The 17,033-nt window shown below is 37.8% G+C and overlaps 1 protein-coding gene across 1 annotated transcript; it reads left to right on the top strand.

Moving 5' to 3' along the window:
• Nucleotides 1–8,569: 8,569 nt before the first annotated feature.
• Nucleotides 8,570–16,348, top strand: ywhaqa (tyrosine 3-monooxygenase/tryptophan 5-monooxygenase activation protein, theta polypeptide a). The gene is made up of 6 exons (XM_060866413.1): nucleotides 8,570–8,702; nucleotides 9,498–9,904; nucleotides 12,777–12,900; nucleotides 14,379–14,542; nucleotides 14,650–14,745; nucleotides 15,282–16,348. Exons 2-6 carry the CDS (start codon nucleotides 9,611–9,613, stop codon nucleotides 15,336–15,338), a joined length of 735 nt encoding a protein of 244 aa, XP_060722396.1. The 5' UTR covers nucleotides 8,570–8,702; nucleotides 9,498–9,610; the 3' UTR covers nucleotides 15,339–16,348.
• The last annotated feature ends 685 nt before the right edge of the window (nucleotides 16,349–17,033 follow it).

Here is a 17,033-nt window from a genome sequence, read left to right as displayed (position 1 = left end):
GGATGTAAAAAAAAGAAATGTAGTTTCCCTATTTGCTGAAATATCTTCAAACAAGAGTCATACTGAAGTATATTTAAAGATTGGCTGCAATGACCTCAGCATGTGGGGATTTCCAGAGTTTCCTTGTTGTAGCAAATGCCAACTGAACAATCTCCCACTTAACAGTGAAGCGGGTCATTTCCTCTTTGTTATGTCTTTCTCTGTAGAGTTTCTTTAGTGGGAATGATTCTATTTAAAGCACTGCTAAAATAAGTGAGATGTTTTTAGGTCTGATTGTCTCTCAGGCTCAGGAGTGTCTGGTTTACATTTCATGAGAAAGAGACAGGACAGAAGAAAGCCAGGAGATACATTTTCCAGAGTGTATTCTCCATTCTTTCTGCCATCTCTGAGACTTGTAGTGTTGATCATACATTTAACAGTGAACATGGTATAGGTTTTGAGGTTAGAAAACTAGGTGGAGATCAATTTTAGGACAGACAATTAGGCCCCCTGCTGCATTTAAGGTGTAGGAGTTGTTAAAACATACACAGGATATACACTGGAACCCAGTGCCACAGGAAACCAAAAGAAGAAACAGAAATATGTAAGATATAGGTGGGTGGGCTTAGGTGTAGTTTCAGGTGAGATCCATTGTTCAAGGTTCAGTTATTTCATCAAAACTAGAAACAGGAATTGACATACATTTTTTTGACTTCTAAAATATTCAACAAAAGAATAGGAGATGACCAGAGAGATTGCCCAGATAACAAGACATTTGCTTAGCTATCAATTTTTTTTTTAACCTGCACATCAGCAAAAAAGTTTCTCTTGCCTGTTGGTCTGTGAGAGATGTCTGTTGTACACTGTACTTCTCATAGCCAACAAGCCAACAAATGGCTAGCAATTGCAATTTCATCTAATACAGTCATGTTCTGAACCGCCTGGAATTGTCAGATATACATCTTCTTATTTCTGTTGAGCTTTTTGCAAGAGGGCAAGCTCAGATATGCATGCAATCATTATAAAATTCAAAACCATGCATGCATATGAAAACATGAAGTTTTTAAATCTATGAACAGCACAGCCAAAGTTAGAGCTACTACTACTACTACTACTACAACAACAACAACAACAACAACAACAAATAATAATAATAATAATAATAATAATAATAATAATAATAATAATATAGAAATCATAAATAATAATTCTGGAGACCTGCAGGGAGCAATCAAAAGAATATAGATAAGAATGAGAACGTAAGCATATCTCAACAGAAAGGCAGGCTTGAAGGCTTTAACTACTATCAAAATCTTGAAATTCCCACCTGTTCACACACCAAACTGGGTTAAGGTGATGCTTTACTGTTTGTGTCAAATATTACTACAGAATGTGATTAAATTCTGGTGACCACTATTTTCCATCTCTGTTCCAAGCCATAATGTACAGAAGCCGGGACTGCGAGCTGTGCTTTTCAGAGAAATCAATGAATATTTCATTACTATGAGAGCTGAGTCCTGCATTGATGGTGAGTGGTCGCTGGACTCCATATGGTCATGATACTACTCTAGACTGACAAACTGGCATAACACGGTAAAAATGGAATTGTTCAAATTGCTCGAAGCCTGCTGAGGAAATATTTGAGTAGTGTATGAAATGTTGTATGGATTAGTATATGGATTTGTGCATTCTTGCCTGGACAGTATACTTAGGTCTGATGTGACCTAAGGAAATGCACACAAATAACATGCAAATCTTCAGGTCCATAACAAAATAAAAAACTGGTTTACTCCTGTTCTTTCACAATTGACAAACCTAAAATCATAGACTTTTGACTATAAATATGCCAAAAAGGATTCCAGAAAATTATAAGGGGTTTTCAGAAAATGTGCTTAAGTATTGTCTGGCATATTAACAATGATAACTTAAGAAACATTGTAAAGTTAGCAGCTACACAGAAAACATGACAGATATAGCTTTTACAATCATGTTTGCCACAGACATTATTCTGTACTATAATGAACTAGCATAACAACAGGCTGAAAAGAATTACAGCACCTCTGCAGTATGACAAATGAGTAGTGGTTCTGCCTGGGGCCTTTATAGTCTCGCAAATGAAAACAATGCTGTGCCTCAATATATGTGCCATCAAAACACCTTAGAGAACTTCTGACATCCAGGGCCTATAGGGGGTCTCCATACGATCAGCTCTATCAGACGAAGGATAGCGCTGTGATTTCTTCGACAGTCTCAGAATGATGCCAGTCACACTTTAAATGCTACCACAGATTTCTCTTTCTTTGCTATAAGTCACATGTATTTAAAACCAGAAGCATCCCCAGCATTCAAATAACCAAAAGAGAAAAACTACCAGCACAGATAAGGTTGATGCATTTCTAATTATGATTGCTACAGTACTATGGCTGTAAAATCCTTAGCATTTATTTACATCACTTGTCAAAAATGATTGCCATTGATTTCCAAGAACATGGAAATGTCACGCTTGCCTGTCTTCAAAACCTGAGAGCCCTGTAAACATCATGTTGTAAATATATACAAGCTAATTTACTTTTTATTATTACAATGTGATGCTAGCTAATTGCTACATTACTCACTCCACAAATCCAATGTTCTCTGTGGCCGTTTCCCTGAGTGTGAGTGATCATCTTGTTTTGCTTATCTGCCAACAAAGTTTGAACAATATCACACCATGCAAATCAAACAAATCATTTTCACACTGAATAGTTTATTATTTAATTTGTGTTGAAATAGTTTGCTTTAAAAGCTACACATAGCTACTGCCAACTGGACAGTTTGTGGTAACCAGCGACAATAGTTGCAGCTCTACATGTTCACATGATATAAGCGACATATTGCTTGCTAGAGTTAAACATAGGGTTAAGAGTTATTTAGCTTGTTCCTTTGGGGGAACCTTTAAAGATTTTTTTTTTAGAACACTATGACAAACGGTTATATTTTCAGAGATACCTGCAGGAAGCTAATAATAACTGTAGTACTTATTAGTACTGCTCCAGGGCCAAATTCCCCCAAAAACTCTTAATCTTCTTATCCAAACTTCACTGTCTCAAAGTCCAAAAACATGAAACAATTTTAGAATTTCCCTGATCTTATACGTTTTCCACAACTATATATAAAAACTGCCAAATATAAGTAGTTGATCTTAAAGCTGAGTTAGCTGTCAATAAAATTTCTATTCAGAGGAGAAATTCAGGTCTATGTGGCTGCCTCAGGCTCTGTAAACAGAAGAAAACTTCTGCACCTCAATCGTGAGAAAAAAGGCTTCTCAACTTGCCTGTCAATCACATTCTGATCACTCAGGAAGGGAGTGTGTTCGTTTTAATCTTAAGTTTCAAATGCAAGTTAGGTATTAAGTATAACTAACTATACGTATTAACTATTTAAGTATGCACAGCTGAGGGAGGTGCTGTATTTGTTTGAACTTTGAGTCATAAAAAACAGCTAGCTTCAGCTAATTTACACTTTAATATCTGACAGATTTTGACTCTATGCACAGACAACCTAATCTTATGTAATTGTAAAAGCACAAAATCTCCTAGTGCTGTTAAATCTCCTATACTCACTTCCAAGGCTTTGAGTGACTGGAGAGGACTCAACCCCTAAACTGGTGACTCAGTCATTAAGCTTCATGAATCAAGTACTTCATGTAATATTTATGCCTGTGCTTGAGTCTTACAACAATCACCTGGGTGTGGTACTGAAAGCTCTTAGTTACACACAAGTGAGACAGATAATGGGAGTAAAAAGACACTGCGACAGCAGTCACGCCCTTTTGGGTTTTCGGACAAGGCAGAGAACAAAAGACATAAGTAAGTGCAGTGAAACTGCTTTCTCAGAGAACAGATTTCAAATACTGGTGATCTTTTTTCTACTATTGTGCTGCTTGGTACAAACTGTTTATCTTGGCAAATGAACGAATAACATCAGCAGAGTAATAAGCATGGACACAAACCAGCACAGGAGCTTGCAATCAGACTAATATCTATCCTCATCTCTGGGGAGTCTCCTCAGCACCACTAACCCCCACCCCACCCCCTTCTTCCCCTTTTATCACCACTTTGTGGACCGAATATCCTCCCTGCCATCCTCAATCATTCTGCTGCCGTCACATTCTGATTGCTGTGATATTAGGCAATTAGTGTGGATACAGCTTTATGACTCTGAGACAAATCGAGTCATGATTTGATTTCAGCTTTTTATTTCCTGTTGTTTTCTTCAGAATTGAATAGCCACACAGCTAGCTTATATAAAGGTAGAGGGTTATCATAATAGCTGGCTGTAATAACAGCTTGATGCCGATGAAAATGAATGGAAATTGATCAAACTGTCAGTTTGTAAAGATTCTACACTACAGTTATGAGCAGCAAACACTCACAATCTCCCAGTTCCATGTCATTAATTGCTGTGTATTTGACAGGTAACATTAACATATTGGAAAAAACTAGAACGTTATACAGGATTGAAGAAGACAAACACTCCCCATCATCGCTTTGTAGAACTTGATAGCAATAAGAGCAAAAGATTCTGCAAGAGAGGATTCCCTTCCCTTGGTTTCATATGGCCATTTCAGGTGGTGCACCAGTCCAGGAGGACGTGATGAAACTAGCCCTACAGGTGAGTGATGTGGGCCAGCATGACGCTGCCTGCTCTGCCAACTCACAGCTTAAAGAATCAGCAGAGCCCATATTACAGAAGCATAATGTCTTAGCAAGCTGTATAATCAAGAATATCATAATTATAACCTGATAATTTTTTGGTATGCTTATGATGTGCTTGGATATAAATTTATAAATAAATATAAATACAGAGGTGATGTTACATTTAAAGTGAAATTTTGGTTGAATTACTCACTCACTCATTTTCTACCGCTTATCCGAACTACCTCGGGTCACGGGGAGCCTGTGCCTATCTCAGGCGTCATCGGGCATCAAGGCAGGATACAACCTGGACGGAGTGCCAACCCATCGCAGGGCACACACACTCATTCACTCACGCACTCACACACTACGGACAGTTTTCCAGAGATGCCAATCAACCTACCATGCATGTCTTTGGACCGGGGGAGGAAACCGGAGTACCCGGAGGAAACCCCCGAGGCACAGGGAGAACATGCAACCTCCACACACACAAGGCAGAGGCGGGAATCGAACCCCCAACCCTGGAGGTGTGAGGCGAACGTGCTAACCACTAAGCCACCGTGCCCCCCTTGGTTGAATTAATGATAAACAAATAGAATATTGTTCTTAATTTATACTCTTTTTTTCACTCTCTTGCAATTCCATACAAATTGTATGTATGATTACAGTAATTTTCCTTTCACTTTCTGACTCAACTTACTTTAAAAAAAAAAGTCTGTTTATTTACAGGGTGTATGGAAATAGAGTGTGCATGTGTGGGCTTGTATTTATATCTTTATAGGAATGAAATGTCCTCACAATTGCAGAAATACTTCACGAATTTGATCTTACAGAGACATTTGGCTGGTCCCCATGAATACTTGGCTACAAAAATTATATATTTTTTTGAAAATCCAGTGTATTTTTTACTAAGGTTAGATGTGGCCAAGGCATTATTGAGCTACAATACATACCTCAATATCATATAATACAAAACCCATTTGCAATATTCTACAAAAATGGTAATATGAGTGTGTGTGTGTGTGAGAGAGAGAGAGAGAGAGAGAGAGAGAGAGAGAGAGAGAGAGAGAGAGAGAGAGAGAGAGAGAGAGAGAGAGAGAGAGAGAGAAAGAGAGAGAGATACAGTGAATGAGTAGGCAGACCTGGATAAGCTCTGTTTCCAGGCAGGTTTTCAGCAGGCCAGACAACGCCCTGAACCTCTTTTTTCCTCCCTCCTTTCCAGTGAAAGAACACACATTACGTAACAGCAATCGACCATGCAGAAAGTGTTAGCTGACAGCCTGACTGATCTAGTTCACAAGCGAGAACAGGAGCAGACTGGGTGGGGGAGGTGAGAAATGGACGCAGAATGCTAAAAAGGACAATTGCAATGGTGCCACTAATAACATGCCATCACTTTAACTTTCAATAACTTCATGAGTAATAGATGTGACCCTGTATGGTCAGAGTCCAGTAAAGTTTGGTGATTTTCATTCTTTATCACTGTTACTTAATACACTGATGAATTTTTCAGGACTTATTAATAATAGTGTAAAAATAGTATTTGGGTCAAATAGTGCAAATGTGACATATTTTTGTAAGAGGGTTTCTTCAATTTTTTCTCAGGGTCATTGATGTATGTGTTCAGGTTGTGATCGTATGAAATAGGCTATTAGATATTGATATTGGCTAAGATATTGGTCATTATATAATGTTTAATGGTTTAGAATTAGTTTTTGAAAAGGTTTTCATTGGTGTCAGATTATTAGGAGCCCAAACTTCTTCCCATTTGGGGAACCTACCTGAGATGCCTATAAAACTATCTATGCCTATCTCTGTCCCATTCTTTTTTAATTATAATTAATTAAACTCAGCAGTTTAATTAAAAACTCTTGATAAATGTACACTTAGAGTATAGAGTATAGCTCTATGCGAAGAACAGTGACTTTCCACCACAGCTAGAACCTCCTGTGCATGCAATTTTTCACTCATAACTGTTTAGGGACACAACAACTGATCTAGGATTGAAAACCATCCAGGTATCTTTCCTCAATGGAAAAGATGGAGTGCATGCATGGGATCTGCAAAGCATCCATCAGCAAACAGGACTGTTAGATCTTCTGGCATTACTCTTTACAATAGAAATGTGTTATAGTGCAAGGAAACATTCCAACCCGTGTAACAGATCTCCAGTATTCCTCATACAGAGCATATCAGATGACCCATTGTTCTTAAACAAAATGGACACCATGTCAGACCCATAGTGAAATTCCACAATTTACTGTTAAGGCACTATACTGGGGCATGAGTCAAATATATCAAAAGTATGAAACAAGTCATTTTGATATGTTCCTGCACCAATAAACTATGTTTGTTTGAAAAATCAGGATCTACCCTTTGTGTCCACATTTGATGCAGTAATGTGAAGCATCGCTGGTACACTTGTTTGCGCTGCTTGGGTGTAATGTCTTGTATTGTTTGCTTGCACTTTCTTTTGTCCTGCACTGTCTTTTTGTCTTGTCTTGTCTTGCACTGTTTGCACCAGGTTACACAGATGCACTTTATGTGTCAAGGACTAACTTACTTCAGTCCTTAGCTCTGTATTTGTTTTATGTAACACCATGGTCCTGGAGTAACGTTGTTTCGTTTCACTTTGTACTGCATCAGCTATATATGGTTGAAATGACAAAAAAGCTTCTTGACTTCTTTACTTGACCTGGTCACTAAATAAAAACTTTGAGGGGAAATCTAAAAAGCAATGTTTCTTGTAATCTATCCAAACTTACAACCAAAGAAACTATGTTTATGTGAAAATAGATAAATCCAGTCACACAATCAGTGTTAGAAACTACCTGAGAACTGGAATATGGGCACTGAATGGGTACATCAGGTCCAATCAATACTGCTATTTCCACAGTGCTGCATAGGTAAGCATTTTAAATGCCCAGTTCATTTACAGTACTTCAATTTGTCTCTTACATACAGTATGACGTCCTCTTCACTTACACTGCTCCATTACAAATTTCATTGCAGAGAGTATGGGGGACAATTCACTGTCTTTGGGATAAGCTGATAAATCATTATACAGAGCATCAGAATAAATCTATTTTCTCCTCGCTAATCAATTGTTTCAAGCAAGCTCTCAATCTGTTAATAAACCAATTAAGTAAAAATGTCAATACAGCAAATCTGCTGGCCAAATTGAATCATAAGCAATTGGCATTTGACGCAAACCATGAAGCAAAATGTGAACTAATTGGAAACTTCATTGTGAGAGCAAGTTAAACACAATATGCAGCATAGAAGCCCAAACGCAAGGCCTAGAATCACAGCTGGAAATCACAGGCACAAGAATCAATGTCCACCTTATTGGAGATAAGCCCAAACTAGCTGACAAAGCAATTCAATCCAGTAAAATTTAGCTTTGCACCAGCAGCCAGGCTTTACTGTTCTGAACACAAGTCAGATTTACTATTACACATGTAGCTCTCTATTCCACAGCTCTGACTGAAACATTAAGGAAACCACAAAACATTTATTAACCATTACAACACCATCAGAACCTTTAATGATCATCATAAATCAATATCTACTTATTCATCCGCCCTGTTAGCAAAGCTTCAAAACAATAGTCCAATTAATATATTCTTGTAGAACATGTACAATTACTAAAGTGCAAAGCAAAGCACTTTAGGAACGATTTACATGCATTAAAGCGACATTACTCATTTTCTGGGTTAAACCAGTCAGCCACGCCCGCTGAGTATACAATATGGAGGCGGGACTCTGAATCCATGGCGACGGTGACGTATTTTCCCGTGACCTAATTGGTGTAAAGTCCGTGGCGTCGAATCCCGCCTTTACTCGTCGCTCTGAATCCTTATTGGTCAACGTTACCGCTTCCGAGCTGTCAGAATACAATCTCATTGGGTTTCCTCGTTTGTGACCACGCCTTCTTTTTCACGTTAGGTTGACGTTAGTCGGATTCTGTTCTCCCTCCAAACCAACCAAAAAGAGGGTCGTTCGCTGCTGGCTTTGCGGAGTGGTGGATTCTGTAACCGTGTAAAGGTTGGCGTTTTCTCCATTGCTTGTTTTTTCTTGTTCTTTTGGAGAAAATCGCACTTTTGAAAATATTAATTCATTAATATCGCCGCGAAGAAAAACGTAGCTGTCAGAAATAGACTCAATCCTGAGTAGCTAATTAATATTAGCCTGATAGCAAACTAGGGTAAAAAATTAGCATCAGTTACTCACGAATCCGTTTTTTTTAAACCGTAAAATTCGTTATTTTTAAACGTAAAAATCCGTTATTTTTAACCGTTAAAAATGTCTCTAATACATGAGTTCCTAATAATCTCGTGTAGTTTCTTGTGTTTTGACAAAGAGGTTATTTAAACCAGTGTTTATCGTGTGTTCTGGTGCCTGAGGTTGTAAACTAGCTGCTTTAGTAGTAATATTAGCTGGTAAATATTCACTAGTAGTAGTTTTAGATGCAGTGTTTAAGGTTGTGTATCTATTGGGAAAGCATCTCTAATAAACCCAGCCATCAGTCTGATGTTTCGAGGTGTTATAAAGATAGCTGGGTCATCAGGTAGATCGGAATCAGATTTATCTCCATGTACAGGAATTTGTCTAGGTGTGTTGGTGCATGGTGTATAGTACATACATACATACAGACAGGTGCGTGTATTGGCTTCACATTTCACACACACGGATCATTTTAGATTAGATAGATCGTGTTCCTGGATCCAGCTGTGTGTTGTTAGACGTGTAGCTATAAGATTATTGACCGTTTTGCGCCTTTTAGCTTGTTCCGGTAACGTAATCTCTCTAACGTCCACGCCTTCTGATCTGATCTTGCAGGTGTGTCTGGGATAACCGCATCACCAGCTCGCTTTTCACTTCCCCGATCCGTCCTGTAGTCCGTTTCTTCGCTCGTGTTCTCTTCTTTATTGGACTGCCGTAGACTTCACTTCATGGATAACACGGAGCTGATCCAGAAGGCCAAGCTGGCGGAGCAGGCCGAGCGCTACGACGACATGGCGGCGTCCATGAAGGCAGTGACTGAGCATGGAGCCGAGCTCACCAACGAGGAGAGGAACCTGCTTTCGGTCGCCTACAAAAACGTGGTCGGGGCCCGAAGATCGGCGTGGAGAGTCATCTCGAGCATCGAGCAGAAGACGGATGGCGGCGACAAGAAGCTTCAGATGGTGAAGGAGTACAGAGAGAAAGTGGAGGCCGAGCTGCGTGAGATCTGCCACGACGTGCTGGTAAGGCATGGCTATGCTTCTGGTAAAATCTGTTATATCGTATAGGCTTTTCAGTGTGAGCAAAAACAAAAAACAACCCCATACAATTTCTCACCACACATCACGACGTCCGAGCCAGAAGATAGTTATCAGAAGCTTAGTGTTTAGAAAGGGAAAGGCATGAACTGCATCGAAGTGGATGTGTAATGCACATCTGTATTAAACCGATAGACTGCTGGGGCATTTTTTGCACGATTATGATCAATACACCTGATTAACACATTTATATTCTCGGGAAACCTGAGACTGTAGAACAGATTATTAGAAATCTTAAATCGAAATCGTATTTTCATATTAATGAGATTTGCAAAAAGAGATGTGTTTATGTTTAAAGCATGGATGTGGCACAAGTACTACACAAGTCAATTCAAGAAGTCAAGAAGCTTTTACCATATATAGCTGAGGCAGTGAAATGAGAGAGCGTTTCTCCAGGACCATGGTGCTACATAGAACAGTGTAATATAATATATAACATAATATACCGTGTAAAGATGTGGCTGAGAGAGAACTTTGCTATGCTCACATCTGAAGCTCCTCCAGAGCAATGCAGCAATTGATTCCGGTAACATCAGTGCATTGACCTAGCCTTTCAGCTGCTCACAATCAATATGTGCTGCAGGCAGAAATGCTGCGTCCCTGTCCTCCCACGTCCAGTCAGCAGAGAGACGCATATCTTCTTAGTTCGAAGCTTTGTTGCTGCTACAGTTACTCAGTTCTACACAGAATATGATCTTGTAGAATGCCATATGACCTTGATTCTTGACGTTCATGGTGTGTGTTCTTGTCAGTCACCTAATGAATAGTTTGAACAAAGCATGGACAAATTCAACCAAGTGTGTTTTTGCTTATTTAGTTTAAACTGAAGCATCGTTCACTTTCCTTAAATGCTAGTCATACTGGTCTATATTTTTAGCTGACCCATTCCTGTAACCAACACAACTTCCATTTCTTTTATATTTGTTTGAGCTGCTTATGTGACTTGTATGGGAAGGTTTCTGTAGCAGAGTACTTCCTTCAGCATCTACTAGATGTGTGTGGACAGCAGTAGATTGGACTCCCAGATTACCTGCTTCAGCCCCCTAGTGTTGGTTCATGGCCTCCTACACGTGAACTTCCTACATGCACATTCACTACGCAGAGACAAAGGAATCCAGTGTTTCTTGCTCAATGTGTGATGATTGTCTCAAATGGCTTCTTATTATTTCACTAGTAAATTTAGTGTCCACGATTTTTACCAAGACTTGTGTTGAGAGCATTGGATATGACAGAAACATACAATAGTATAGTATAGTCAAACAGAGAAGAAGGGTAAACACTTTGTACAGTATAATTGGTGAGTATTAATAGACTTAGCTGGTGTTATGAAAGTCCTGACAATGATTTTTTTTAAAAATCTATTTATATTTGTACTGGGATTTCAGCACTTTTAATAGGTGTTTTGTATCAATTGCCTTGTTGACTATAGCTTACTCTAGTGTAAAGATGCCTACATGCTTTTTTAATGGTCTATGAAGTTACGGTTGGTCTGAAATAAATGAATAATTTATTTTATATGTATTTTATGTTACACTCATGTTAGCTATAGTTCCATTACGCCACGTGTGTGTATAGACAGACATCTGTGTTTGTGTTGTTTGTACAGAATGAATAACAGAACACAGATAATAATCCCTATATACATGCATAAATATATACATATCTGGCATAAAAAAGAGGTAGCAATTAGAGATGGAGAATGAACCCCCCCCAACCACCCCCCATACAGGGATTATTACCTGTGTTATATAATTCATTCTCCATCTCTAATTACTGGCTCTTTTTCAAAGTACTATGTAAATATGTAAATCCTTACTTTTTAAATGTTTAAAATATCATGCCAGATATGTATGTATGTACCAAGAGCACCTTAAAAACCGCAACAAATTCCTTGTGTGTCTGCGCACACTTGGCGAATAAAGCTGATTCTGATTGTACAGTCTACATTTAGGGGAAGATCTCTCTTTGGACCTCTGAATTTTGACCATTCATTTATTATTACTATTATTATTAATGATTGATTGAGAGACTGTGCAGGTTGCTCTGAAAGGAAGCAGATGTGGTGGTGTTGGCTAGGTTTGCTTTGTTTAGCTCCTGCTCTCTACTTGTGGTTTCTCGTCCCTTCGCTTACATAACCGCAGCTCCGTGTTAGAAAGACCTCTTTTAATTACAACTACCAAATTGAGTTTGGCTCAGTGCTTTTAGCTGTTGTCAATGAAGCTTAAATATAAAGAAAGAAATCTAGAGTTTGCATTGCATATATTTGTAGGGTGAATGTTTTTAAAATACCATTGTTTGTTTGTGAATTGTAAATGAATTCGTTCAAGTTGATAATAAGGCACAATACAGCCTTCCTGTTTAGAATAACCGTGTTGGCTCAACAGCATCCTGGGTGAAGGAGTATTTTAGGCTCTCATCACTGACCTCATAAGCTAAAGGAAAAGGCTGGGTTCACACAGGATGTAGGCAGGCTGCGTACACATACACATTTGTGCTTCGTTTTTGCATGTGCATGTAAGATCATTGTTTCTTTTACAAATGTGATGCCCTTACACACAGTTCCACTCCCAGATCAAGAGCAAGCTGTTTTGATCGTTTGTACTTTATTTGCTTTTGTAGGAAGTGTGTGTAGGGAATGATTTTTGTCTGTATTTCTCTTTCTATGTTTGTCTATTGCAGCCCACTAGCATTAAAACTGCTCTGTAGTTTTTTTATTTCTTATTCAATATTTTTATTTTTTCATATATTAAAAGCATTAGTATTCCACCTTGTTCTCTGTATTTTGCTTTCTCCTCAGGGGCTCCTGAGCAAATATTTGATTGATAACGCCTCTAATGCTGAGAGTAAAGTCTTCTATTTAAAGATGAAGGGTGACTACTATAGATATCTTGCAGAAGTTGCTTCTGGGGATAATAAGAAGGGTAAGTGTGTGGTTTTTCTTTAAAAACCCTAAGAAACATGATTTCTTTGATATTTTCTTCAAAGATAAAAGGATTGGATTGAACTTGCTGATCATTTTAATAGAAACACATACTTCTGCAGGTTCCTGAAATTATCCACTTATCTAAGCATATGACACCACAGAACAGTCCAGAAAAATCTGCTCATATTTTCATACACAGCAGTCTCTAGAAATTACACCGAATGTTGTGAAAAACAAACAAAGCATCCTGTGAGTGGCAGATCTGTTAACAATAAATGCCATGATAAGAGGGATCAGAGAAGAATGGCTATTGGACAGGTTTGAACTGACAGAAGGCTACAGTAAAAAGCCTTAAAGTTAAAGTAAAAGTAAGCACTCTTTACATCCGTGGCGAGCATAAAAGCATCTCAAAATGCAAGATGCCAAACCCAGAGGCTGATGTCTACATGGGGTTCTTCTACTTCCTGTCAGTCAAAAAGAGCAATCTGTGGAAACAGGGGCACAAGTGCACTGAAACTGCATAGTTTTGGTGAGCTCAATCCAGCCTGGCCATACTTTTCTGACCTGTTTCTGCACAGAAAACTGCTTCTACCTTGATATGTTTTTCACCCCATTTCGTGTAAGTTTGACTGTTGTGCTTGAAAATATCAGCAGCTTCTGAACATGTCTGACCAACTATCATGCATTCTCTCTTCACAAAATCCATCAGCCGCTGTTGTAGAAAACCACAATGCTGCACTCTGAGCTCCCTGATCTACAGTAGTGCAGACTAAACTGTTAGATGCACAGTTGATTATTGACGACTATAGATAAGATAAAAATGTTGTTGTTTACTTGGTTCCTCAATTTTTAAAGTTTCAATTTCAAAAGGTTTTTATTGCAGACATTGGTTTGTTGTGTCACATTGGGGCATGTTGGATCACCAAAATCAAGGAAATGACTTGAGACAAGTTTTGAGAGAATTCTCTGCCTTCACCTATCAGCAGTCTTCTGACTTCTGGTTGGTTTTAAAGTAGAAAATCACGTATTTGTTCAATACTCTTATCAGTCCCCACGTGCAATGATGAACGAGTAGTAAAACATAATAAAAAGCTAAGCTAATATATATTTATATCTTTAAGCAGAATATATGATTTACATGTATGTAGATGTGTTTTATTTGTTGTGTAATGAAATGTCATTAGTCCTAAATAAATAAAAGAATGAGTGAATGACTTGCATAATAACAAGTCGTAGCTAAAAACTTGACAACTTGAGTTATTTAATTTAAGAGGTTTTTTGTCATTTTATTTTTTGTTTGTTTGTTAAAGTTAGCTGAGACTACTTTTTGCTTTAATGGTATTTTTTTTTTTTTTTAGAGATTTCAGGATGGCTTCCCTTCCAAGGCCTATAGCTAGTTGGTATTAAATAATGCATGGAATTAATTTTGGCGTTTAATATTTTAAATCCTTACCATTTTCCTTTCCATCATCTTAGACACAATAAGCAACTCGCAGAGTGCCTATCAGGATGCATTTGACATCAGTAAGAAGGATATGCAGCCCACACACCCTATCCGCCTGGGTCTGGCCCTCAACTTCTCCGTCTTCTACTACGAGATTCTCAACTCTCCTGAGCAGGCTTGTACTCTGGCTAAGCAGGTGGGTGATGGGTTTTTCACACAAAAAAGGCAAATCCTTCATTTGGCATTTAGTTTTGTGATGTTAAACCTTAACTGAATTTACTCAAATTCTGAATCTGCTTGTAGGCCTTTGATGAAGCCATTGCTGAGCTTGACACACTTAATGAAGACTCATACAAAGACAGCACACTCATCATGCAGCTACTTAGAGACAACCTCACAGTAAGTTACACACCGCTGAGGGAAAGTTCTACAGTTATGGAACCCACATTAAAGTCTTTATTCTGACTGGACAAAAATTGTGAATTCTTTCACAGGGTTATGCTTATTAATGTGCATATCCTTATAGTTTTTGTCAACAGTGTTGCACTTTGTATTAGTCAGCAGGGCTGTTTCTTTAAAGCTGTATAAAATATAATCACTATAAAAGTGATAACAGGAACCACTTTTGAACACAGACTTTCAACAATATTAGATGTAACTATATTGGAGTACAGTATGTCTTTCTGTAAGAATTACATAATTGTAATAATTGAAAAAAGCCCTGTGGGGTGTGCTGATATTTGGTAATAACAAACAATGGGTTAGTAAAGGTTGCATTTCAAAATGAAATATTTTCCTATATTTACCATGCAGTCTCTACTGCATGGCTAGTAGCGAGTAGTTATAGTAAAGCTAGTAGTATAGCTGCAAAAAAAAAAATTGAAATGACGGTAAACGTGAGTAATAATAGAAATCTTCAAATCTTTTTCTTTCAGTTATGGACCTCTGACAATGCAGCAGAAGAGGGTGAAGGAGGGGATGGAGAGAACTAAGACTCCAGCGTGTTATCTTGACAGATAAAAATTTAAAAAAAAAAGGGGAAAAAAGAAAAATAATAATAATTAAAAAAAAAAAACTTTTTACACATCTTCATTCCTTATTGTTTCACTTACAATTATCTAGTCATGTAAACCCATGATCATTACCAATGAGCCATGTTTATGAAAATTCCTATTGTCCTGTTATTTTAATCACCTGACTTGAGGTTATGATGATATTCAGTTTAAATAACTTCTCCATTCCTTGGTTTTGTGGTTTTGTCCGTTTTGCCTTTATGTGCAGTGTCTGCTGTAGAAAAGTATTAGCCTCACGTGATGTCAGCAGTCCATTAATTATGAGACTAGTGTATGGCCTCTGCAGATTTTCTGAATTAGACACATCTAACAAGCACCAACAGTCTTGGGTAAGGCAGACAGGCTTTCTTCAATAACAAATTGTAATTTGGCCACTTGTGCAATTCATGTTTGCTGAAGATTAAAACTCTTGTGAAGAACGTTAGTGATGGCTTGAACACTCCTTCACTCCAGTACTGTCAAGATGAAAGGCTGCTGTTAAGTAGCTAATCAGCTGGCACTATTTAGCCTGGCAATTCTCAATGGTTCTTTCGACCAAGGTATTTCCCCTAAAAAATCATGACAAGACACTCCGTTCTATTCAATACTTTTTGCTTTTCGTTACTTTTTAAAGCATGCCTGAGTCAAAAAGGTGCCACTGTATTAAGATTTACAATAGAGTAAAGTAAGTAAAAAGCTCATGCATGCCCATCTTTCAGTATTCACTGGTATGGGAAGTACTGCATACCCATTATTCCTGGGTTTGGTTAAATAATTTTTATTGCAGGATCTTTTGGTTTGTCCAGTGATGTCGATAGATATACAGACCACTATTGTGTTTTTGCTGAGCGTTGATTGTAGTCCCCCCCAAAAGCCTTGTGAAAATGTTCAAATGCCTGATGTAACAGCTATGTAACATGAATTAAAAAGTGACAATTTTATAAACCATATTTTAATGTCTGCGTGTTTGCTTCTGGATTATTAAACCTTAAAATGCTTAAAAAATAATGAATGCATTTCCACTTAAAAAGGCAATTTGAAAGCTCAGATCTGAAGAGTGAACAGTTTCCCAGCTCTTATCAGTGTTCATATGTCTTAGGTGTTAGCATGTATGCAGTGCTTTATACCGTGTACAGTATTAGGCATGTAGAGTAAGTTTATTTAATACAACTAATATTTCATTGTTTATCTTTAAAAAGTTTGCAATACATAACTACATTTCCATTGGACATTAATATACAGTGGTATAGCCATGTGGTTTGCACCTTCAGTCAAACTTTACTAACCTGACTTTGTTTACATTATAATGCAGGTATACATTACGTAGTATAGTTTTATAAGATAGTCTATAAATTCATATAACTATTTATATAGATATTTACTTTGTACTAAGAAATAAATACTTTCTTCATAGGTCATACTTTCCCTTAGTGTGCTGAGACCCCACTGCAGACATAAACTAAAAATACTCCAGTATATACCGACAGGAATTTATCTTCTTATAACCTACATAGTTAATATTAGCGTTGTGAACGATGTGTATGTGTATATATTTTGTGCTCACTAAATTACACCATACGTTTATGGGGAAATTAAATCGCATTAAGGAGCAAATACTGTAGCATGTAAACGCTG

Source organism: Tachysurus vachellii, chromosome 3 (assembly GCF_030014155.1).
Source record: "Tachysurus vachellii isolate PV-2020 chromosome 3, HZAU_Pvac_v1, whole genome shotgun sequence".
NCBI classification, from domain to species: domain Eukaryota; kingdom Metazoa; phylum Chordata; class Actinopteri; order Siluriformes; family Bagridae; genus Tachysurus; species Tachysurus vachellii.
The sequence above is the reverse complement of the archived record's forward strand: the minus strand, read 5'-3'. Positions and strand labels throughout refer to the sequence as shown.

Coding starts and splice junctions, on each gene's coding strand:
- ywhaqa (XM_060866413.1), top strand. CDS start 9,611: ATGGATAACACGGAGCTGATCCAGAAGGCCAAGCTGGCGGAGCAGGCC. Junction 9,905..12,776: donor AGATCTGCCACGACGTGCTG/GTAAGGCATGGC, acceptor CTTTCTCCTCAG/GGGCTCCTGAGCAAATATTT. Junction 14,746..15,281: donor TACTTAGAGACAACCTCACA/GTAAGTTACACA, acceptor TTTTTCTTTCAG/TTATGGACCTCTGACAATGC.